We start from the raw sequence: 23,192 nt of genomic DNA on the forward strand, positions 1-23,192 counted from the left end.
CTGGAAACCCGGGATCGAGTCCCACGTCGGGCTTCCTGCAGGGAGCCTGCTTCTCCTTCTACCAATGTCTCTGCCTCCCTCTCTGTGTCTCTCAGGAATAAATAAATAAAATCTTAAAAAAAAAAAATAGAAAGAGTCCCCAAGCCGACTCCCTGCTGGGCTGAACATGAATGGGCTGGGGATGGAGTGGGGGTGGAGGCTCAATCCCAGGTCCCTGAGATCATGTCCTGACCAGAAACTGAAACCAAGTCAGCCACTCAGCTGCCTGAGCCACCCAGGCGCCCCAAGAAGTAGATACCCTTATCTTGGATGGCTGCACGAGGACCCGGAGGCTGGGCAAGGTAAAGGAATCCACCCTGAGTTACAGGGTTTGATAGCTGCACATCAGCAGTCGGGACCTAGGCCAACCTGCCTTTGGGACTGTCCTTTCCTGGGGCCAGATTTGCCACGAGAGCCCAACCAGCCGCTTTCCAGAAGGGACACCACCGGGCTCCAGGAGCCCCACATATGCACCTGAGGAGTTCCAGTAACCCCAGCGAGGGGAAAGATAGTCAACTGAGAAGCAAATGCCACCAACTGTGCAAGGGTTTTGTCTTTCCCCCAACACTAGGGCCAGAGCTGGGGGTGGAGGATGGAGGGCTTCTGGGGGGACGCCTGTGGCAAAGCCGGGGAAGCATCTCCTGTGCAGCTGGAGAGGGACCAGGTGCTCCTCCGTCCTTGGTAGGAACGACCAGGGCACAATGCTACCCCACCCCACCTGTCCCAGAGCCCTTGGGTCACAGCTGCTGCCTCTCCCTCCCCACGAGGTCCCTGACCACATCTGCCCGAGGCTGGGCCCCCTGTCTGTCTGGAGCCCACCGCCAGCAGGGCACTCGGGGCAGGCCCAGCGTCTGGGGCCCAGGGCGGCCCAGGCTAAAGTGCCCTGCTGAGGGAGCGGCCCAGTTAAACATTAGCCCCAGAGGCCCCCCGCGAAGTGAGTCAGACTCCCCGCAGGGATCTGGGTTGGGCAGCCAGGGGGGCAGTTTCGTTCCAGGTGGGTGACCAAGCTACAGAACACTGGGACAGCCTGCTGGGACCAGCGCTGACGGCAGCCTCCTCTCCCGCCCGCATCGGGGCTGTCCCCTCCAGGATCCCCCGCACGGGCCAGCCCGAGGCTCCTTCACTGGAGCCGAGGATCAAGGGCATTCTCTCACTCCCAAGACACACCCCTAAGCCACCCGTGGGTCCCCCGAGGCTGAGCAGCGTGTGTCCCCACAAGCCCGTGGCGCTGGCACAGAGAACTGCGGGTGACGCCTGCAGGCCCGCAGAGGGACAGTGACTTGTTCAAGGACAGTGACTTGTTCAAGGGACAGTGACTTGTTCAACATAACTGGGATGGAAACACAGGTTCCCTGGACCCCCAGTCTCCTGAGAAAGCTAGATGTGGGTACAGCTTTGGTATCGCAGCGGGAAGCAGTGGCCTGGTGACCCACGCAGGTGGCGGGTGCACCTCTCGGGCTCTGGCTCCAGGGCCAACATCTGCCTCGCTCGCTGCTCAGCACAGACTAGGGCAGGGGGGCGGGGGGTTAACCTCTGCTGCAGGTTTGGGTGAGAAGTATGGCCTCACCTGGGTGCCAGGGGTTCCAACCTCGGAGCCCCCCAGCGGAGGAGTGCGTGTGCGTGAGTGCTCAGGGCTGCTCGGTGGAAGGGGAGCTGGTGTGTGCAAAGGGCGTGTAGCGGCGTGCCTGTCCCCGCGTGGGGTGGACGCTTCCCAGACGCGGCTCTGCTCGTCAGCTCTTGGCGACCCGAATTTCAGCTGCCCCACTGCGTGGTGAGTAAGTCAGGGCCGCGGTGTGGAAGTTTCCATGAAGCCAAATGTACTCGGTGATGAGGGCTCTCCTTTGTTCTAAAAGTATGCATGCCTTAAGTTTATGATTTTAGTATTAAAATATTGACTTACAGAGTGGGAGGATGGTAGGTGGTTTTTTTTTTTTTTTTGGCTTTTTTTTTTAATGCTCTTTGCAAAATAACATGGTGGCAACACCATTCGGGTATTCGTATTTAAAAAATGTTATTACGGCAGCCCAGGTGGCTCAGAGGTTTAGCGCCACCTTCAGCCCAGGGCGTGATCCTGGAGACCCGGGATCGAGTCCCACGTCGGGCTCCCTGCATGGAGCCTGCTTCTCCCTCTGCCTCTCTCTCCTCTCTGTGTATTATCATGAATAAATAAATAAAATCTTAAAAAAAAAAAGAAATATTATTAGTTTGTAAAAACCCGAAGCCAGGGAACCCCCTGCCCTGGATTTTTTAGGGTACAAGAATGATTACCGCATTTGTTTGTTTTCGGGCTCCCCCGAGACTGGCCTGGCTGGGAGGCAGCTGCTCAGTGGGTGCCGCCTGATGAGCCCTATCCCAGCCGATCCTCCTCCGAGGAAGTGCCCAGCACCCGCTTGTGGTTTTTCACGCACGTACAGCTGAAGAGCCGTAGGATGCACAACCGCCTGCCAGCCACGCGTGTTAAGAACCAGGGCGCTGCAAAGGCTTTCAAAGGCACGAAGGCGAACAGGATGCTGGGCTCCGGGCTCCGGGTTCTCTTGGTCCTCCTGACCGCGCTGCCCCGCGTTTATGAGGTCCTCAGCAAGATACTGTCTGCCTCTGCGTGGTTTTGGTTAAACTTGACACACATGCATGCTTCCTGCTTTTTCCCCTTCGAGGGGAAGTGGGAAAATCCACCGCTGTCGATACGCATGCTGTGACGTGACAAGAGGACCGTCATCACTTACGCATTCATTTTCCTGTTGACGGACACCGAGGTGGTTTCCAGAATTTTGCTACGGTGAACCGTCCTGCTTCTCTTCTGCTGCTCCTGCTCGAGAGCGTGTCTCCCCAGGGGAGCGAGTGCTGGGCCGCCAAGCACGCTCACCTTCACCTTGGCTAGGTCGTACCTTGGACACCACCTCCAGCAACGCTGCCGGTTGCCGATACTCGTCTCCCGGTTTTGCCATGTCCAGGAGGCCGCGGGATGCTTAGCGCTCCCCCCCTCCCCCCGCTTCTCCCCGCCCCAGCTCCCAATGGTGCACTCAGTGGGCTTTTCGGCCAATTCGGGGTTTCCTGCTCTTCCCAAAGCAAGTTAAGGCAGTTCTCCAAGCCTTTACTGAGCACCTACTACACCCGGCATAGAGTTGAGGGGCTACTGAGCGACTAAGAGGTGGGCTCTGGAGACGCTCACGAGAAGCCCGGGGAGCCAGTGTGGGGGCGCAGACATCTCTGAGCGGTTCCGTCCCGCTCCCCGGCTGGTCCTCGGGGCCTACCCCACCCCGGCCTCCGCCTGCTGTGTGGTCCACGCAGGCCAAGCTGCCTGTGAGGACCCCTCTCCCACAGCCCGCGTGTGCCGGGCAGCTCCCCTGGCTTTCCTCAGGGACCTTCAGAGCCAGGACCGCGGCCAGGGCTGCGGCGGACGCCTCCCCGCGCACGGACGGCCCCGTGGCAAAGCGCTGTCGGGCCACGAGGCCCATGATGTTGAGGATGAAGAACCCCAGCGGTGTACGTCCCTGTGTGTCCCCGTCCTCCTGTCCTCCCGCATCCCCGTGTCGTCCGGGGCCCCTGCCCCGCAGGCTAGGGGGACGCAGCAGGGCGCGTGTCCCCCGTGGTGGCCAGATCGCCTCTGCTTCCCGCTCCAGGCCTGGCCCGCTCCCTCCGTTTCTCTCATGGTCTGTCCCAAGCAGCCCCCTCGCGTGGTCTCCCACCTCCGATCTGACCCCGGCCTACGGCCTCCTCGGCTCCTACGGCTCGCAAGGTCCATGACCTTCCCCGTTCGGAGGCCCCCACCCCTCGCCTTTGCCTCAAGCTCCGCACATTGTAGGGTAGGAGGGGCCCCTGGAGCCCCGCGCAGAGGCCCGGCCGCCTTCCCTGCGCCTGGCAGGGGCTCCTCCCCGGGCACGCCCGTCCTCTTGGCTCCGGAACCGCCTGCACGTCTGCCCCTGCCTCGCCCTGCTGCGTCCACTCCGCGGCCTCTCCGGACACTTGACCCCCCCAGCCCGACCCGGACGTTCGTTCCTGCGTCAGCCTTGCCCATCCCTCCGTCAGAGTCAACCCCTCCCGAGGACACGATTTCGGTTTTCATCGCAGCCCGTTCTGCAGTGAGGCTCGGGCCTGCGTCTCCATTTCCAGAGCTGGGAGGTCGGTCTGCGGCTGGACCGCTTTTGTGTCTCCAGAGTCAGAGCCACCTGCTGCTCGTAGGGTCCCCCAAAAGATCTGTTTAACCCTCAACCCCTGGCAGCTAAGAGTGTGACCTTATGGGCAAATAGGGTCTCTGTGGATGTCATCAAGGTGAAAGGGCTCCACACCAGCTGCATTCCGTGCGCCCTCACCTAATGACTGATGCCTTTGTAACAAGAGGGGGACACAGACACGGGGACGCGGAGAATTCCTTGTGACCAGAGAGGCGGAGATCAGAATAACAGCTGTCGGCCAAGCAACCCCGGGGATGGCCGGCGACCACCCGGAGCCAGGAAGAAGCAAGGAGTGAGGCTCCCCTGGAGCCCGTGGACGCGGCCTGTCTCTGCCAACGGCCTGGTCTTGGGCTTCCGCCCTCCGGGACTGTCAGAAAACGAATCTCTGTCGACTGAAGCCGCTTAATTTGTGGGGCCTTGTTACAGCCGCCCCAGGAACAGCCACCAGGCACAGCACCTGGCACATAGAAAATGTCTGGTAAGCCCACAGTGCCTGCCCTCAAGGAACTCTTGGGGCTTTAGCACGTACCTCATTTACGTTTCCCTATTTCTCGAGTCATCTGCAAACCAACCTTCCGGCCTTTGGGTTTTTATATCCACAGAGAAGGTGCCTGATTGTGGATTTATAGACACCTGCCTGTGCCCTGGCTTCACGAGGTGTCCCTGAAGGCTTCAAATGGCTGGGAGTGTTTTTTTCTTCCTAAGGTGAGGTGCCACTACTGACCAGTCTTGGAAAGAACATTCCCCCGGGCCCCAGGGAGAGAGCTGGCTCCCGGGAAGCATCCAGGGACATACATTAGTATCCTGCCCTCTTGCTCCTCCCGTGGAAGAGCAGATGGCTCCAGGCCCCCCCTTGGCTTCTGTCCAAAACCTTCTGGGGCTTTGTCACCCTTAACACTGCTCACCCCCGTGCCGCCAACGCTCAGTGATTGACTCGTTGGATCCCCACAACCTGGGAGCCGAAGCATCACGTTTGCCACTACACAGAGGAGGAAACGAACGGGATTTGTCCCAAGTCACATGGCTCGTAAACAGCAGAATCCAAGCTCAAAGCCAGATCTCCAGGCTCCCAGTCCAGCTCTCGTGCCTTAAACCTCACGCCTCACCTCCTATGGCAAGAAGGAAGGCTCCCTGGAGGAGGGGGCGTTTTGGGATGGAGATGCCTTAGCCCTGTGCCTGGATTTCCAGGCTTCTGCTCTGCAGCTGTGAGCTCTCAGAGCTGGAGGGCACAGGGGCTGGGGGGGAGCCCGTCAGTCCTGGACCAGCGACAAGGGGCGGGGGGCAGGTGGGGAGCACCTCACCCCGGGGCTGCCTCTCACCTGTCTTACCCCTCTCGGAGCAGGAGCTGCGGCTGACCTTGCAGTTCTGACCCATGAGGGGAGATAAGATTCTCCAGGCTCAGGGATGGGCTGCGGCTCACCCACCTGAAGCTGGTTCCCGGGGAGGCAGCACCTGGGCCCCACTGCTCGCCCTGGGGACACCGTGGGAGCCAGGTGGGGCTGTGGGTGCCTGAGCTGCCTTAAGCCCCCCAGCCCCCCCCTCCCCCCCCCCACTGTGTGTACTTCTCCCAAAGCTGAGCCTCCTGGGCCCTCACCTGCCCGTTGGGCAGCCCCCAGCCAGTACCCAGAGTGAGGACAGCGCCTTTGACATCCTGGGGTTCATATGTGCTGAGTGGAATCTAGGAATCCCGTTGGGGAGCCCAGGCCCAGGGCGGGGGTGCCCAGCTTTTGGGGGTGTCCAGGCCTGGGATGGGGGTACCCAGCCATTGAGTGTGCCCAGCCTCAGGGTGGGGCGGTCCAGCCATCAGGGGTGCCCAGGCCCAGGGTGGGGGTGCCCAGGCCTGGGGTGTCCAGGCTTGGGGCGGGGGGTGCCCGGGGGTGGGGGGGTGCCCAGGCCCGGGGTGGGGGTGCCCAGCTGTTGGTGGTGCCTAGCTGACCAGGGTGCCCAGCCATTGGGGGTGCCCAGGCTCAGGGTGGGGGTGCCCAGATGTGGGGGTGCTCAGGCCCGAGGTTGAGGTGCCCAGCCATCAAGGGTGCCCAGGCCTGGGGCGGGGTGCCTAGCTGTTGGGGGTGTCCAGGCCCGGGATGGGGGTACCCAGCCATCAAGGGTGCCCAGCCCTGGGGTGGGGGGCCCAGCCGTCAGGGGTGCCCAGGCCCAGGGTGGGGGTGCCCAGGCCCGGCGCTCCGACCTTCTGGGCCCAGGTGGGCGGCCCCGAGCTCGCTCCCCGCACCCCTGCCCGAGGAGGCGGCGCCGAGCTGGTCCGACGGGTTGGAGCAGGAAGTGCCCCGCCCTCGCCCGCGACCCCGCGCCGCCCCGTCCGTCGGTCCGTCCGCCCCGGCCGCTGGTGGGCGGGGACCCCTCCCGGAGGGGGCGGGGCGGGGCGGGGCGGGGCCGCGAGCCCACCTGGCGGCGGGGAGGGCGCGCAGGTGCGGCGCGGGCGGCGGCGGCATGGCTGGCGGCAGGAAGGACTGGTCGGCGCTGTCCAGGTGAGCGCCCCGCCTGTCCCTCCCCGGGGCTCGGACGGAGGCCCCCGCGGCGCTGGGGTCGGCCGGAGGGGCCTGCGGGGGGGGGTGGGGGCGAGGGGAGGGTGGGGGGCCGGCCCGAGGGCAGCCCCTGCCCGCCACACTGGCGGCTGGAGAGGGGGGCTCAGCCGCTCTGGGGAGGAGCAGGGGTGCGGGCCCCCCGGGGTGGGGTCGCAACAGGGTTCAGTGAATAGGTGCCGTTGGGCAACAGGCCCCCTCCCAGTAAGGGGGCTCACACTGAGTGCTGCGTCTGGGCTGGGCGACCTCAGGGCGGCTGCTGACCCCCCCCCCCGTGCTTCAGTCTTTGTAGGCTGGTCTGTCAAAGGGTCGGGACCCTGGGCATCTTATCCCTGCCGCCCGACATTCTGTCAGGGTTGGAGGAGCCTGGGGTGTGGGGGGACTGCCCTGGAGGTATCACCCCCACTGTGGCTGGGGACCCCCGGGGACTCCTCCTGGAGCTACCCGCACCTCCCCTCAGACGTGTTCCGGGGAGCATCTTCATCTCCTCATCCCCCACCATCCCTGCCATATACACCCATTTTGCCCTCCAAGAAACTGAGGCCCGCGCAGTAGCTCAGAGCCGGATTCCTGCTCCTTTGAGCCCCAGGGTTAAGCCAAGTAGAAATTGTCCTTTTCGCCCCTCGCAGGTGGGCATTTGGAGGCCAGGGTGCTCCCCACGGGCGGGCACAGTGGCACCCTCCCCAGGCCTTCCCCATCAGGGCAGCTTTCAGGCATTCTCCGGGGCTCTAGGATCTCCCCTGCTCCCTCCAGAAGGGCTCAGAGCTCCTCCAGTGTCTCAGTCTCATCCTCCCCGGGCCCGGGGGGTGGGGGGGCACCTCCTCAGACCCTCAGGACCTCACTCTGCTCTGAGGCACGGCTGCCTGGTCTCCCCCATGGGGGGCCCAGGGGCTCTAGAGGGGATAAAGTAAGCCCCAAGGATGGAAGGAACTCGGTGCCCTGGAAGAAGGAACCTGGGCTGCCAGGGAGGCCGGACACACCCCAGGGAAGGTCTGCGCTGAGGGTGGGGCCGGGGGTCCAGACCTTGGACTCTGCATGTGGATCGGTGTGTGCAGGAGGGGTTGACGTGGGAGTGTGTTTGCTCGTAGGTGTGGGCCTATCTGCACCCGTGGATGTGTGTTTACATGTGTGTGCGCAGGTGTATGTGCGGGTGAGCGCGTTTGTGGCCTGTGTGGGTGGCAGGTTCTTACGTTGCTGAGTCTGGGCCGTTGCTGAGTCTGGGCCGTGGGAGGCCGAGGATGTTTGCTGTGAGTGTTTATTGAAGCCCTCCGTGGAGGGCATTGGGAGAAAAATGCAAACCACACACTCGGTGGTCAGGAGCTCACAGGCCGGCGGGACGCGTGTGACCTTGTGTCTGAGAGCGAGCCTGGATACGTACAGGGTGTGTGTGCTGGGTGGGCAGCTGGGCCGGAGAACTTTAAAAATGAGAACGGGTCTGGTCACAGCTTGTCCACGGCTCGGGTGGACATGTGGCTGCTGGGGTGGGGCCGGGTTCCCACGGACGGCCAGGGTGAGGGCCAGGAACGCCCTGGGGAACCAGTCCTGCCACGGGAGCCCCCAGCCTGCCCTCCCCGGCGGCCCCAGCCCCCGCAGAGCCCCGTGGGCAGACGCAGCTGCTGCCAACAGGCGCCGGGATGAGGCACCTGGAGCAGAGGACCGCTCCCGCTCGGCTCCCGGCGGAACGACAAGCCTCAGCGGGCAGGAGGGAAAGGGCTGTGAGTCACTGTCAACCGAGTCTCCCAGGCTGGGGAGGACGGTGATGAGGGTGTGACCGTGTGGCCCCCGGCAGGGCGCAGGTGGGGAGCGGGGGGCCAGCCTGCAGCCCATCCTTGGCATGAAGTAGACATTCGGATCCTCGGCGTGAAGTAGACATTCGGACGCTCCGGCTCCGGGGGGGGGTGGTGGTGGCAGCTGGCTGGCAGGGTGCCCTGGTCAGCGGCCTTGTCCTTTCCTCCCGGGCCGGCCAGGTGAGGGTGAGGCTGGGCCGGGCCTGTCTGCAGGGGGTGAGGGGCGGGTCTGAGGGTGCCTGGGACTGAGCAGCCTGTGGTTAATCATTGCCCTGCCTGGGCCTCGGCAGCCGTCCTGCCTCCCTGCGCTGCTCTCCGGTCCCCACGCCTGTCCCGAGACCGGCAGGGCTGAAAGGGACTCCGTCACTCCTCACCGTGACCCCTCGTTGTGTAGAAGCGGAGTCTGGGACCCGTGTCCCGCAGGGGCCGGAGACTGGCCCAAGGTCATACGGCCCGGCAGAGCTGGGCTCCCTTGTCTGTTCTTTGTTTCAAAAAGTCGCAGATCCTGCTCCCTGAGACCCAGGGTTCCACAGATGCTTCTGGGAGAGCCTTCCCACCCTTCACCTACTTTGACCAGAGCGGCTGAGTCTCGGTCTGTTTCTCGAGCTTGTTTTGAGGTCTCCCGTAGGGGGGCTCTTCCTTGGATCTAACTTCTCTCCCGCAGCTGTGTGAGTGCAGAATTGGGGGGCACAGCAACCGTGCATGGAGGCGAAGAGAGGGGTGTGGTTGCCAAGTGAAGGCCTGGAGGTAGAGGAGAGGATTGGTGGCAAGGAGGGAGTGGGGGGCTAGGTGCCGCCTAGGGCTGTGGCATCCGCTGGTGAGAGCGGCGAGGCTTCGGCCGGTGAGCGGACCACTGGGCTTCCCCAAACCTCTTCTCGCCCAGGCTGCGCCCCGAGCTCTGGCCTGTCCTGGGGTGGGGAGTCCCACAAGGTCGGAGGCCCTCCCCAGGCTCCGCTTCTGCTTCCTCTGAACCCCTGCTGTTGGGCTGTCGGGGAGGTGGGCCTCGCCCTGGCTTGGGGCAGCCCTCCCGGGAGTCCGTCCTGGCGCTTGGAATTGTGGAGGGGATGGCTCTTGAGAAGCTGACCTCGGGTGGAATCTTCTTTTGTTTCTTTTGATTACTTGTGCTATCTTGGGATGGTGATTAGCCCCTGTGACCTTTCATTTCCTCACCTGTGAACTGGGGCTAACGCCACCTACCTCCAGGGTTGGTTGGGAGGTTTCATGTCACTGTTATTTGTAAAATACTTCAAACAGTGCAGGCCTCACGGCAAGCTCTCACGCGTTAGTGGCCTCACGTCTTGACTCTTTAATTTATTGACTACCGTGTTCAACAAACCCCAGCGTGCTCCTGAGTGTTCAGCACCGTTCTAAAGCCCGTGCTTATTTCTTTATTATGGGGGTTTCACCAGCTGCACCTGCTGAGGTCCCTCTTGGAGCCTGACCCTTGCTCCTCCGGCCCCTGCAGTTCTAGCCGTTTCCTCATCTTATAAGCAAGAGTTCTTGGCAAGAACCTTCCTTCCCCAGGGTGGGGTGGTGGTAAAGGCGGTGGAGGTGAAGTGAGTCAAGTTCTACCGGGGGTTGAAAGCAGCCCCGTGATTCCTGGGCAGCAGGGGAGTGACCAAGTCATCTTGGCTGAACTGTGGGGTCATGGCCTAAAGCTGGTGGACGTTCAAGGACACCTGGGCCTCGCCTCCTGCCGATCCAGCCCTGAAGACCCCTGAGGGTTGGTGCTGGCCTGGGGAGTGAGGGGGGTGAGTCATTTCCGAGGAGACCAGGCCCCGGCAGGTCATACTCCATATATGGCCCCACTGGAGGATAAACAAATAAGCTGCTTCCCCCAGGGCTGAGAGGAGCGTGTGGGAACGGGGTTGCTCAGGACGGAGGAATCCTGGAGGCTCCAGCCCGGCCCAGCCGGGTGTGGTCAGGGGAGAGGAGCTTCCGGCTTTGTGGGGCACTTTACCCAGTGGAGGGACCCCTCAACTTTGGAGGGCAAGCGCTGGCCCCAGACTGTACAAAGGGGGAGGGGGTCAGTCCGGACAAAGAGAGAACCGAAAAGATGGCTCCGATGAAAGCCTGCTGAAGCTGGCATTTCCCAGGCTGATGGAGAAGGGCTCGTATTGAGGCCCCACGATCTTGACCGCAGACTATTTTATTATTTTTTTTAAAAGATTTTATTTATTTATTCATGAGAGAGAGAGAGAGAGAGGCAGAGAACCAGGCAGAGGGAGAAGAAGGCTCCACGCAGGGAGCCCGATGCGGGACTCGATCCCGGGTCTCCAGGATCACGGCCCAGGCTGAAGGCAACGCTAAACCGCTGAGCCACCTGGGCTGCCCGACCGCAGACCTTAAACGTGATTCCCGTAGGCCCTCACATGCCCCCGTGAGCTCCGTGTATATGGAGACCGGTCATTCATTCATTCGCCCGTTCAGCACACGAATCCATGAGCTCTCGTGAGCCGGCGGTAGCCGAGCAGTGGTGAGGCATCAGCCTGGCCCCTAACAGGTGGGCGGACTGCTCTGGGGGAGCCCCGATTTCCCCCTGCTTCCTGCTCCTCCTGGGCAAGGCTGGGGTTAGTGATTCCCCAGGGAGGAGGGAGCCCTGCACATCCGAGAGTCGCACTTGCTCCTTCCACCGTTGGCGCTCGGCTGTGCCAGGCGCCGGGGGATGCTGGAGATGAGAGCCGGCCTCCCCTGTGGGCCCTCCTCTCCCGCAGCACGACATCTTCACGCTTTGCTTGCAGGCTTCTCACACCCTCTCCACTCTCCTTCATTTGCGCTCCTTGAAGAAGAAAACAAAACCTCGTGTGTGTCTATTGTACGTAAGTTATACCTCAACGGAAAAGCCGTTCCTTGATTCCAAATTCTGCTCTAGGTACCGTCGCATTTTATTTGCTTCTCTTCTGATAAAACTTCTCCAAAGAGTTGCTGGTGCTCAGGGGTTCCTCCGTCTTGACTCCCATGCTCCCCTCGCTCATCTGGAGCTCATCTGGGCTCCGGCCCAGCCCTTGAGCTGCTCCCGGGGGGGACCAGGTGCCTCTGTGTTCACTACGCCAACCTGGCCCCCCACACCCACGGTCCTGGACCCGACCTCATTCCTCCCCCCGGCGGGGTTCCTCTGGTCTCTCTGACTCAGGACCTTGGTCTCCTTTGCGCCGGTGTCTTTTCACCCTGAACAGCCAGAAGCAGAACTTTTTCTCCCCCCACCCACCCCCACTGCCGACATCTCCCCAAGCTCCTTCCTCCCCGATCCTTCCCGTCTGACTTACAGCTCCAGGAATTGCTCAGGCCAGACGTCTGGAAGTTTTCCTTGTTTCTTCTCTTTGTCTCCACCCTCATCCCCATGCAGCCCATCTGCAACTTCTCGGCTCTTGTCTTCAAAATGTGTCCCCAATCCATCTCTCTTTCCTCCTCTCGGTCACCACCGCAGTTCAGGCCAATGGAGGTCTCGCCGGGCCTCCTGATGGGAGGTGCTCTGTGTCCCCTGCCCCCTGCCCCCCTCAATTCTTCTTCCTTCAGTAGCCAGAGAGATTAAATCATAGTAGTCCTACATTCTATCGGGTCCCTCCTCTATGTGAAACTATCCAGTGGCTCTCCAGCACACCTGGATAAAACCCAGGTTCTTCCCCTGGTCATGAGGCCTTTTTCTCTGGCCTCCTCCCCGTCCAAGCCCCCTGTGGGCCATGCTGTGGCTCTTGGCCTCCCCTTTCCCTGAACACCCAGCTGTTGCACCCAGGGCTTCACCCTTGCTGTGCCCTCCTCCTGGGACCCCCTGCTCCCAGATCGGGCTCCTTCTCAGAGCTCTCCGGGAGGCCTCCCCTCCCAGGCACTGTCTCTCACATTACCCCTTACCTGGTTCTGTTGCCCTTGTGTCACTTCCTGACATCCTTTTGCTCACACACCCATTTCCTGGCTCACTGACTACACACCCACCCCCTGCGATTTGTGCTTCTCGACAACGGGAAGGGCCCTGCCAGCTTCCTCTGCTGCGTCCCAGGAACTGTGTCCGGCTCGTAGTCAGGGCTCAAAAAATATTTGTTTGGTGAATATTGGATCAGCGTGACGTCCGACCTAGAAAACCAGATCGGAGCCATTGTGTGGTTCATCCTTCTCATTTTAGGAAGGAAAACGGGCGAAGAGGAAAAGCCGGGATGGGCTTGAGGGCAGGGGGAGTAGGCTGCTTTACAAGACGCTGCCTGGAGGAACCTTTCCTTGGAGGCCCCATAGATGCATTTCATATGCAGTTCTGTTGGTAAAATCCCTGGGTTTTCACGTGGTGGTTTTTTTTTCCTCCAGAAACATGTCTGTTCCTTAAATTGGGGCTTGGTTGCAGGGCGATATTGTGCAGGAGGGGAAGAGGCCCGGGGGGCTAGGGCTGGGCCAGGACTGGCTGGGCGAGCAGGTTTGACACCTGGCAGTGGCGCAGGGACGGCCTTACAGTAACTCTGGGAGGGACGAAGAGGCCTTTTAGAGACTCTTCCTATCTGTAGGCCCCAGGAACCCCTGGGGGAGTCGCAGGAGGGCTCCAGAGAGGGCTCTTCTGCTGACTCTCGAGGGGTGCTATTTCCAACCCAAATTTTCTCCCAGGGTGCTGGCTGCCCCCACCCCCACCTCTGGCCTCAGGCTTTTGGGCCCTCCCTTCCGCCTGGACTGCCAGTTTCTCCCCGCCCCCCATTACCTCTGTTGAAATCCCGTTTGCCCACCGAGACCCAGCCCTGGGTGCGTCTCCATGAGCCTTTCTTGATAACCTTGGCTTGCAGTAAGCATTCTCCCTCCTGCAGAGCAATTTCTGTGCTTTGGTTGGGGGAGTTACTGGGGGACACGCTCCTCTTTCTCACTAGGCCATAGGGTCTTTAGGGCAGGGACCCCACTTTGTTCTGTGAACCCCCAGTTCCTGACTTGCTGGCCCATTGCAGTTGCTTGGCAACGATGTATTTGCTCTTTGGTTAGGGTGGAAGGGCCGGTGGATGGAGGGTGGGGTGGGCTGGCGGCCGGGTGCATGGGAGGATGATAGGGCAGGTGGCTAAAGATGATTGGTGGGGGGCACCTGAGTGGCTCAGTCAGTTGAGCGTCCGGCTCTTGGTTTCAGTTCAGGTCATGATCTCAGGGTCCTGGGATCGAGCCCCACGCTGGACTCCATGCTCAGTGTAGAGTCTGCTTGTCCCTCTTCCTCCCCCTCTGCTCCTCCCCCTGGTTGCTTGCTCTCTCTCTCAAATAATAAATCTTTAAAAACAAAAAACAAAAAGATGGGTGGGTGGGGTTGGGCAGGGAAATGGCGGGGAGTGATAGTGTTTGGATGGACAAGTGGCTGGATGAGTGGGGAAGGAGGGAAACCAGTGAGTGCCTGGCCGTGGAGTCCCCAACTGGTCCTGTGAATGCAGAGTGACTAGGAAGAGGAACCCATAGTAGAGTGTACGGCATCCCCTCGCTCCCCCACAAGTGAAAGCTGGTTCTAGAAGGTTAGAGAGGCTCAAAGAGCTCCCGAGATGGGAGGCAGGTATTGGAATCTTCTCCGGGTGTGATTGGTCTTATTTGTGGGTTCTCCCCCTCTGAGCCGCTGAGAAATCCCATGGGTTGTTGGGAAACTCGGAGAAAGTTTCTCTCTGATTGTCCATTGATGGATGTTACCTGAGAATCCAAGACCAAAAAGAAAAAGGAACTTGTCAAGGGAGAACTGTGCCCACCCTCCCGTGTTCCTAGGCACCCCTAGAGAGGGGGCCCCACATTCCCACTTTGGATTTCACGGTTAAGTCTAACCCAGGGGTTGTCATCTGAAGTGGTTTTGCCCTGCCCAGGGACATGGCAAAGTCAGGAGACATTTTTGGTTGTCACAACTGGGGTTGGGCTGGTGCTCAGGGGTCCAGTGGGTAGAGGTTGGGGTGCCGTTCAGCACAGCCCCTGCATGTGGAGTTGTCGGCCTGAAATGTCAGTGATGCCCAGGATGAGGAGCCCTGGTCCAATCCAAATCCTTTTAGTACCTTTAGCTGAAATTTAATAGGCATGTAATGTGAACCACAGGTGCGAACCACATTTAAAATCGTCAATTTTCGGGTCCCTGGGTGGCTCAGTGGTTGAGCATCTGCCTTGGGCTCAGGTGGTGACCCTGGGGTCCCAGGATCGAGTCCCACATCGGGCTTCCTGCATGGAGCCTGCTTCTCCCTCTGCCCGTGTCTCTGCCTCTCTCTCTGGGTCTCTCGTGAATAAATAAGTAAAATCTTTAAAAAAAATTGTCAACTTTCTGTAGATGACGTACTAAGAAAGTGAAAAGGAACAGGTGATCAATTTTAATAATATCTCATTTACCCAGTATACCCAAAATATTATTTCAATGTGTAATCCACATGCAGAATTACTATTTTTATTTAAAATTTTTTTAAAAAAATTATTGATTCCAAAGAGAGAGTTTGAGAGAGAGAGAGCGAACACAAGCAGGGGAGGGACCGGGGAGGGGGCGGGGGTGGCAAGCTCCCCTGGGGGCAGGGGACCCTGGGATTACCACCCGCCTAACCAACTGAGCCTCCCAGGTGCCCCAAATGCAGAATTCCTAATGAGATGTTTTGCAGTGTCTTTGGTATTGGGTGTTGGGGACATGCGTGTGTTGGAGCACACCCGGCTCAGCCCAGCCGCGGCCCCGGCCCAGGAACCTTGGCTCTCTCCTCCTGGCTCCGCAGGGGCCGCTTGGGAAGGGGGGCCCCGAGGTCTTGCGTGGGCTGCCCTGACGCTGTCCCCCACCCCGCAGCCTGGCCAGGCAGTGGACTCTAGAAGATGAGGAGGAGCAGGAGCGCGAGCGCCGGCGGCGGCACCGTACCCTGAGCTCCGCCACGGACGACGAGGCCCCCAGGCTCACCCAGAACGGAGACTCGCCGGCGGCCGAGAGGTGCTCGGGGTGGGGCGGGACGAGGCGCCACTTCCCCACCCTGGGTGCCAGGACGCACCCAGCTGCCCAGACAGACCAAGGACAAGGGGTTTGGCCGGCAGGGAGCTCCTCACCCCCCGAGCCGCCGCCACGCAGCCACCGCCACCCTCCGGGGAGCGGAACAGGCCGGACGGTGGCGCAGCCATGAGCCGGTCCTCGCAGGACCCCTGACTCGGGGAGAGGCCTGAAGCGACCTTGCAGGGGGAGGTACAGCTCCGAGAGGTGGCACGGAGCTCGGAGGCAGGGCCGGGCCTTGTCCCCATCTGTCTGCCCTGTGGCTCAGCGCTCTGCACAGGCTGCCTCCCTGCGACCCCGACCCCCGTCAACCCTGCTGAGGCAGGGACACGGGGCTACTCTTGCCACCTAGATTTCAAGGGTTACGAGGGAAAAGAAGTCCCCTGTGTGCGGGGGACTGGGCTGGGCACTCACGGAGAAGGAGTCTCATTTCACCCAGCTTGCAGATGTGGAAGTTGAGGCCCAGACAGCGAATCGCATGGAGGGCAGGGTGGTGAGGGAGGAAAAGAATGTCCTGGAGGCCGAGTGCTGCGGCTTCTGGACGGTCTCCCCATGTTGCGCCTGCTCCCATGGGTCCCCGAGAGAAGGGGGAGCAGGTGGGTGGCTGGGCTGGCCTCTGGGGCCAGCAGCCACATGACCGCAGTGCAGGGTGCTATGTCAGGGCTTTGGGTTCTCCTCCCAGTTTGCTATCTGTGTGACCTTTGGCACATCCCCGAAGTGTCTGGTCTTGAGCTGAGCTCTAAGGGCCAAGGGCGGGGGCGTTTATTCCTTCCGACCTCCAGCGCCCAGCGTGGGGCCTGACGCCTGGGAGGCAGCCAATGGGTCAGTGTTGGTTGCTGGGGTCTGAGCGTGGATGGGCTGGGCCTTGTGGGGGTTTATAAACTCGTTCAAAGCGCGGCGTGCTTTGTCCGGGGGGTTTCCCGGGAGCCCAACGTGTAGTCAAGTGGTGGTTGGCCGGGGAGCCCCCGGGCCCGGCCGCCCTGGCAGCGTCTCTCCCGCCTCTGGTGGCCTCTGAGCCTTACCTCGCCCCCGTCTCCCACCTTCCGGCCTAGGCTGCCGAGCGTAGAGGAAGCAGAGGTGCCCAAGCCACGAACTTCCGTCTCCAAGGACGAGGACGAGGATGAGGACGAGGACGTCCAGGCCATCCTCCGGACACGGCGGGAGCGGAGGCAGAGGCGGCAGGCGGTGGAGGCGGCCCAGGCCCCTGGCCAGCCGGAGGCAGGAGCGGGAAGGGAGCCCTCTGGCCCGGGGCAGGCCAAGCAGCAGCCCCTCGGCCCGAGCGGGGAGCAGCGGGGCCCCCGGGCCGGGGAGGACGAGAGCCCGGGGGGCCGGGGCTCAGCAGGCGGGAAGGAGGAGGTCTCGGGGAAGCCGGCTCTGCCAGAGAAGACGTTAGCACCTGCAGAGAGACTGGTCTCGGCGGAAGCGAGCCGCTCACAGGAGGCCCTGGGCCCCCAGAAGACGTCTGCGCCCGAGAAGAGAGCCACCCCGGAGAAGAGGCCCCTTCTAGAAAGAACAGGTGTCCCGGAGAAGCCGCCGGCCCCAGGGAAGACCTCAGACCCGGAAAGGAGACTGGTTTCTGAGAAAGCGTCGCTCTTTGAGAAGTCTCTGGCGTCGGAGAAGACCCCGGCCGCCGGGAGCAAGCTGGCGCCGAGGAGGGCAGGGGGGCAGCCGGCCTCGGGGGGGTGCCAGCCTGCGGGGCAGCGGGGAAGGGCCCTCCCCGACGAGAGCCCCCCGTCCTCGGCCGAGCAGGGGGAGCAGCGGGCGCCCGAGCCTCCGACCGCGGCTTCTTCGCGCCTCCCGCCCATCACACTGCAGGTTGGCGATGCCCCTGCCCCTCGCGTTCCGCTGCAGGCGGGCTCTGGCGCCCTGGCGCCCTTGTTTCCTGTCCTCTCTCCAGGACGCCAGCTCGGGCAGTTTCCTCTCCCTCCCTGCCTCTGGTCACTGTCAGAATAGGGGACCCTGAGGCAGGGCCAGGCTGCAGGCAGCTGGGAAGAGCCTCAGCTGTGTGATAGAGCCCCTGCACCCCGCACCCCTGCACCCCGCACCCCGCCGTCATCCAGGGCCTGGACTTCAGGGCTCCAGCAGCCTTTTGGGAAGCCTCAGGTCCTTGCAGAAGTTCTGCTGGAAAGCTCTGTGTGGTGGCCCGGCCCCACAGATGCGTGTCCGTCACCCCCACCGCAGAGGCGGAGGGCCAGGAGGCAGCAGGGGAAGGCATAGGACCGTTGTCTCCCCCCTTCCCTCCTGCGGTTCCTGGGGCGAGCCGAGCCTCATGGGGTTCCCCTGGCAGCTTGGGCTTTGGGCTACCGGGACCTCCCGTGTGACACTCCCTCCCCCCGCCCAGGTGAAAATCCCCAGCAAGGAGGGAGAGGTGGACACTCTCTCGCCCACCCAGGCTACCTACAGCAGCTCCCTCAGACGCTCCAGCCCCAGGACCATCTCCTTCCGGGTGAGCGCCCGGGGCGCTGGAGGGCAGGCCGGGGAACCAGCGTTTGTTGCAGCATCAGGGCCCTAGGTTAGGTGGCAGGTGGGTCCTTGGGATGGAGAGGGGCTTTGGCCTTGGGAGGCCCAGAGTCCAGGACTCGGCGCTCAGAGGGCCGAGCAGCCCCACCTAGTGGGCAGGGCCCGAGCTGCAGGAGGGGGGCCGGCAGGTTCAGCGGGGCTCAGGGGCGGCCAGGCCTGCCCTCACCGGGTCCCCATCCCATCCGGAAGGCTGGCGCAGGCGAAGGGTGGGCGCTGGAGCGGCGGGGCCCGCCTGCACCTCCCTGCTCTGCCTCTGCCCCAGGGGTCCCCGTTGTGCGGGCCGGGCCTCTCCGCTCACCCTCTGGGGTTCATGCTCAGTGTCTGGTTTGCGGCTGACTGTGCCTTGTGTTGCTGTCGTGCGCCAGGCCCTGGGGAGGAAGTGGGGGGCCTGCCGTTGACCAGGGCTGGTCCCTGCAGCGGGGAGGCAGGCGGGGAGACAGCTGGGTGCCATGGAGCTGGTGGTGGGGCCACGGAGGGCTTCTGACCCAGCCTGCTGGGTGGGGGCCTGTGTCTCCCCGGACAAGAGGAGGAGGTTTGGTTGCGGGGGTAGGAGGAGGACGAGGAGGTGGAGGAGGCGTATTCAGAGAGCTGAGCCCTTCCCTGGTGCAGGGCCCTGGCTTCCTCGGGAGTCTCACTCATCACAGCCTTTCCTTCTTGTTTCAGATGAGCCCCAGGAGAGACAACCCAGAAACAACCTTGACCCGCAGGTCAGTGACCGGGAGGCTCTGGCCTGGTCTGGTCACGTTCAGCCTGTGTTTGCTGAGCGCCTGCTACGTGCCCTTCCGGGCGGTGCCACAGGGCACCTGAGGGGAAGGCGCCGTCCTTGGCCAGGGCTCCGGGTCTGCAGGGCAATGGGATTGGCGCGGGGATGGAGGCCCAGTGAGATGAACAGGGAGGGAGAGGAGAGCCTTTTGGAAGGAGGCAGGGCTTGGGTGGGGGGCTCTGCAGGCGGAGGGAGTCGGGGTGCAGAGCCCTGCAGGAGGGGAAGGGGGAAGCCTCTGCTTTAGCAGGCCTGGGAATCTGCATGTTCCAGGAGCACCCCTGTGCCCCATAATTTTGATGCAAGTAGTTTGAGGACTGTGTTTTGGAAAAAAAAAAAAAAAGAAGAAGAAGAAAAAAGGAAATAGGGCCTGAAAAGCAGTTGTGCTCGTGTATTAGGAGTTTCATGCACTCGTGCTGTGTCCCATCTGCCCTTAAATGTTTGTGGAGGCGGACTGTCCCGGGCAAGGGCTGGAGTGACGGGGGCGGCCAGGGGGTACGCAGACGAAGGAGACGTGGCTGCCACTTTCCAGCACCTCACATCAGATGGTTAATCATGCAGGAGCCCCCCCATCCCTCACCCCCGCCCCAACCCAGCAGGGAGGTGCAGGGACAGGAATGTGGCCCCGAAGTGGCTGCAAAAAGCCCAGCCTGCGGGAGCCGAAGCGATTGACTTCCAGTTGGGACTTGAAATAGAGGGAAGAGCACAAGTAAAGGCACAGGTGTGAAAAGCGTGAGGTGTCTGGCTAACTGGCCGTGAGCACGTGGAGAAAGGGGTCGCGGCGGTGGGGACGCTGGTGTCGGGAGGGGAGGCGGGAACCAGGCCGCGGGAGCCTGTGCCCTGCCTGGGAGTTTGGTCCCTGCCCTGGGGCCGAGAGCCTTGAGCTGGAAGGACAGGATGGGCTTGTCTGGGGCCTGAGTGGCCTGGTGGCAGTGTGGGGAGAGCCTGGGGTGGCAGGCGGTGCTGGGGAGGGCGGGGTCCGGGAGACAGAAGGTTGAAGTGCCCGGACCAGGGGGGGGATGGCAGGCGTCTCTGGGGAGGGGAGGAAAGGTCCCCGGGCGTTCCGGTCCGAGTCACCGTAGTCCGGTTCGGTGACGGGGGCCGTGTTCTGCGTGGCCGCAGGCCGGGTGGGTAGGGCTCGGGGCGGGCTGAGGCCGGGGTCTCAGCTGCCCTGTCCTCTGTCCTCCGTCCCGCAGCGCCAGCATGAGGCTCCCGGCTGGCACGGCCAAGCTGGGGGAGAAGCTGGAGAGATACCACACGGCTGTCCAGGTGGGCAGGGCTCTGTGGGGGCGCCGGGGGGCCCGAGCGGCCTGGGCGCCGAGGCCCGAGCGCCTCTCCTGCCCGGTCAGCCGTCTGTGTCCTCTCTTCCCAGAGATCCGAATCCGTCAAGTCTCCGGGCTCGTCCCGCGCGGAGTTCTTTGTGGCACCCGTGGGCGTAGCCAGCAAGCGCCACCTCTTTGAGAAGGAGCTGCTGGGCCAGGGCCGCGCGGAGGTGGCCTCCAGCCGGAAGGTGCGCCCTCGGGCCTCCCGACGCAGAGCCGGACCCTGGGGGGTTCGTCTCCGTAGCTGCGGGCGCAGCGCTGGTCGGGGGGGTTCCCGGACACTCGTGGCCCGTGCTGAGTGGGCCTGGGAGTGACGGAGAATCACGTCCCTGCACCCGGGCCTCCCGAGCGCCCTGCTGTAGCCGGCAGCCCCGAGCCCTGAGCCCCGAGCCCCAAGACGTGAGCCCCAACCCTGAGACCCGAGCCCTGAGACGTGAGCCCCGAGCCCTGAGACGTGAGCCTTTCTCTTCAGGAGAACCTGAAGCTCTCGGGGGTGGTGACATCGAGGCTCAACCTGTGGATCAGCAGGACCCAGGAGTCTGGAGAGCAGGACCCCCAGGTACCCTGTCCCTCCCTGAGCCTCATGCACGGGCCCTGCTCGGCATCATAACCTGGGTCTGGGGGGGTGGGCGGGGGTTCCCAGGCAGGGAGCCCATGGAGAGTTGGGGGGCTGGGGCTGTTGCCAGGAGGAGTGGGGCTGGGGACCCCAAGGCCCCCTGCACGCTGCCTCAGGCTGCCGCCCTCCCACCCACACTGATGTCCCCAACCAGGAGGTGGGGAAAGAGTCGGTGGTAACAAAGAGGACCCAGTGGGGACGGAAAGCAGACTCGTCCCTGGACGCCGAGGTGAGGGGCAGAGGGGGGCTGCCCTGGGGAGACCCCCCCGCCCGGGCGCATCATGCCGGGACCCAGAATGCCCTGCTTCTGCTCTCCAGCTGGTTGGACCCAACCTCGGGGACACTGGCTGAACCCCCGGGCCGGCCCCTCTTTCCCCACAACTCTGCAAAGCCCCAAGCCCCTTCAACAAGGGGTTTTGGGGTTTCTGGCCAGCGCGGCTGTGGGCCGGGGCCCAGGGAGGCCGTCCTGCCCAGAGACCCCCTTGTCTTTCCTGACAGACGTCTGCCCCGCAGGTGTGATGGGCGCTGCCAGGACAGACCCCGCGAGCCTGCCCCCCGCCGCCTTGCTCCCTCTCTGCCTCTGGCCCAGGGCCAGGAGTGTCGGGGGGGGCCAACGCCTCCTTCCTGGCCGAGCGCCCCCTCGCCCCTCTGCACCGGCACATCCGGGACCCAGGCTGGCGCAGGGCCCAGCACCCAGGGTGGCCTCCGCACCAGGCCGAGGTGGCTGCCGGGACCTGCTCATCCAGGGCCGTGCACTGCTGTCTCCCTGAGCTCAGGGTCCCCTCTGCGGCCTCCCAGCAGGTGCCTCCCCGTGCCTGTGACGTCGCTGCCTCACCGAGGCCTGGGCGTGCGCACCTGGGCCCCGGGCCGCCCGGCGGACGGGAGCCCCTGCACCTGCCCTGCGCCCCGGAGCCCTGCTTTGATTTCCTCTCCCGTCTTGGGCTGCGGCTCAGGCCCGGAGCGTGGGGCCCTTTCTGTGCACCCCTTCACCCTCCTGCTGCAAAAGCTGTTCTCAGGAAAGAGCTGATAAACTCATTCACTGCATCCTGCCTGGGGATTTGCTTTCCAGCAGGGTCATCGGGGGCGTGTGAGGACGATGGTTGTGACTGGACGGCGCGGGGGGAGGGTCAGCCCCCTCTTTCGATCACGTGGAGGTGAGCTGCCCTCCATCCCGGCAGGGTGACTGCACAGGGCCACGCGCCTGCTGCGCTCCCCCAGTGCCTTCTCCCCACGGCCCTCCTGTACCCCCCGAGGTCATGGCCCATGTGAGCGTGGAGGATGCTGAGCTTTATGAGAATCTAGGACAAACCCAAGTCAGTCAGTCTGGTGCCCTGTCAAACCCCTTAGTGCTGTAATCAAAAGAACAAAAAGTAAATTGTGTGTGTGTGCGTGTGTATGTGTACACGTGTATGCGTCCTGTATGTCCATCACGCACAGATACAGTCTATACCCCTGCACACGTATATGCTCTATTACACACACATATGCATTTTTTTTCCCATTTGAATTTGATGAGAACGTTTCTTCCTTTTTTTGTTTTTTTTGTTTTAAAGATTTTATTTACTTATTCATGAGAGACACAGAGAGAGGCAGAGACCCAGGCAGAGGGAGAAGCAGGCTCCTGTGGGGAGCCCGATGCAGGACTCGATCCCGGGACCCCGGGGTCACGCCCTGGGCTGAAGGCAGACGCTCAATATCTGCATCTCGGGAAGCAGACCCAGGCGTCCTGAGAACTTTCCTTCCTAACTGACTGCTCTGGTTTTACCCAGAGCCAGCTGGGGATGTAGGGGAGAATCAGAGCCCTGCCCACTTCCCCTTTGTCCCCCGTCCCCAGGTTTACCTGGAAAACCCCAGAGTTTCTCAGAACATAGCCCTGAAGGGCATCATCAGGTCTCAGTTCCCCAACTTTTCTGGGCGACGACCAGCCTCATCCCAGCCCCTGTGATGGACAGCGAGGCTCCTGTCTTGGTCCTTGGGTCCAGGGGACAGAAGGCCCTTAGGACCCCACTGGTGCAGGCCCCACAGTGACCCCAGGCTGGCCCATCTTCGGCTGGTGGGTCTCCTGTCTCTGGTCCCTTGCCTGTGCTGAGCAACAGACGGTGGGACCTGGAGGCCCCACCCTGCACCCCACGGACTCCCCCAAGGCCTGGAGCTTTTGCCAGTGCTCCACTCCTAGAATTTGAGGACAAAACCAGGGGCAGGGGGAGGAGTGTGATGAGCACTGCCCAGAGACTTAAAAGGGCCTGCTGGGAACTCAGGGTTCAAACAAGGACTAGGACTTTTGGGTGCTCGTGTTCTAAACTTTGGAAAGTCCCCTGGCAGGTGAACTTGTTCTGCAGGCAATGTCCTCACATAGACCTTTCTGGGGAGAGGCTCCCAGAAACCCTCCTCCAGAGCATGGCTGGCTCGGTCCTGGGTGTCTGGGGTGTCCTGGCAGCTGCTTCCACAGGTTCATGCCTGCGTCACCCACCCCGCCCCGGGGGTGACCAAGGACAGGCTGCAGGGTGG

At 62.4% G+C, this 23,192-nt stretch overlaps 1 protein-coding gene across 3 annotated transcripts; it reads left to right on the top strand.

Annotated features, from left to right (window-relative positions):
* The first annotated feature begins 6,600 nt into the window (after positions 1 to 6,600).
* LOC119876425 (ladinin-1-like) lies at positions 6,601 to 22,080 on the top strand. 3 transcript variants are annotated; one of them, XM_038541916.1, is made up of 10 exons: positions 6,601 to 6,697; positions 15,275 to 15,412; positions 16,519 to 17,281; positions 17,808 to 17,912; positions 18,650 to 18,693; positions 19,943 to 20,015; positions 20,119 to 20,256; positions 20,541 to 20,627; positions 20,839 to 20,913; positions 21,183 to 22,080. In XM_038541916.1, exons 1-10 carry the CDS (start codon positions 6,660 to 6,662, stop codon positions 21,201 to 21,203), a joined length of 1,482 nt encoding a protein of 493 aa, XP_038397844.1. In that variant the 5' UTR covers positions 6,601 to 6,659; the 3' UTR covers positions 21,204 to 22,080. The 3 variants fall into 3 exon arrangements, with proteins under 3 accessions (XP_038397844.1, XP_038397842.1, XP_038397843.1); XM_038541914.1 differs by lacking the exon at positions 6,601 to 6,697 and adding an exon at positions 8,882 to 9,130; XM_038541915.1 differs by lacking the exon at positions 6,601 to 6,697 and adding an exon at positions 8,887 to 9,130 and having other exon boundaries at positions 21,198 to 22,080.
* The last annotated feature ends 1,112 nt before the right edge of the window (positions 22,081 to 23,192 follow it).

Source organism: Canis lupus, chromosome 7 (genome assembly GCF_011100685.1).
Source record: "Canis lupus familiaris isolate Mischka breed German Shepherd chromosome 7, alternate assembly UU_Cfam_GSD_1.0, whole genome shotgun sequence".
NCBI lineage: Eukaryota > Metazoa > Chordata > Mammalia > Carnivora > Canidae > Canis > Canis lupus.

Bases quoted from the DNA above. Each gene is read 5' to 3' on its own strand.
- LOC119876425 (XM_038541914.1), top strand. From the start codon at position 9,072: ATGCTTCTGGGAGAGCCTTCCCACCCTTCACCTACTTTGACCAGAGCG. The intron at 20,016-20,118 runs GTGGGCAGGGCT...CTCTCTTCCCAG, and splicing joins GATACCACACGGCTGTCCAG to AGATCCGAATCCGTCAAGTC. The intron at 20,628-20,838 runs GTACCCTGTCCC...GTCCCCAACCAG, and splicing joins CTGGAGAGCAGGACCCCCAG to GAGGTGGGGAAAGAGTCGGT.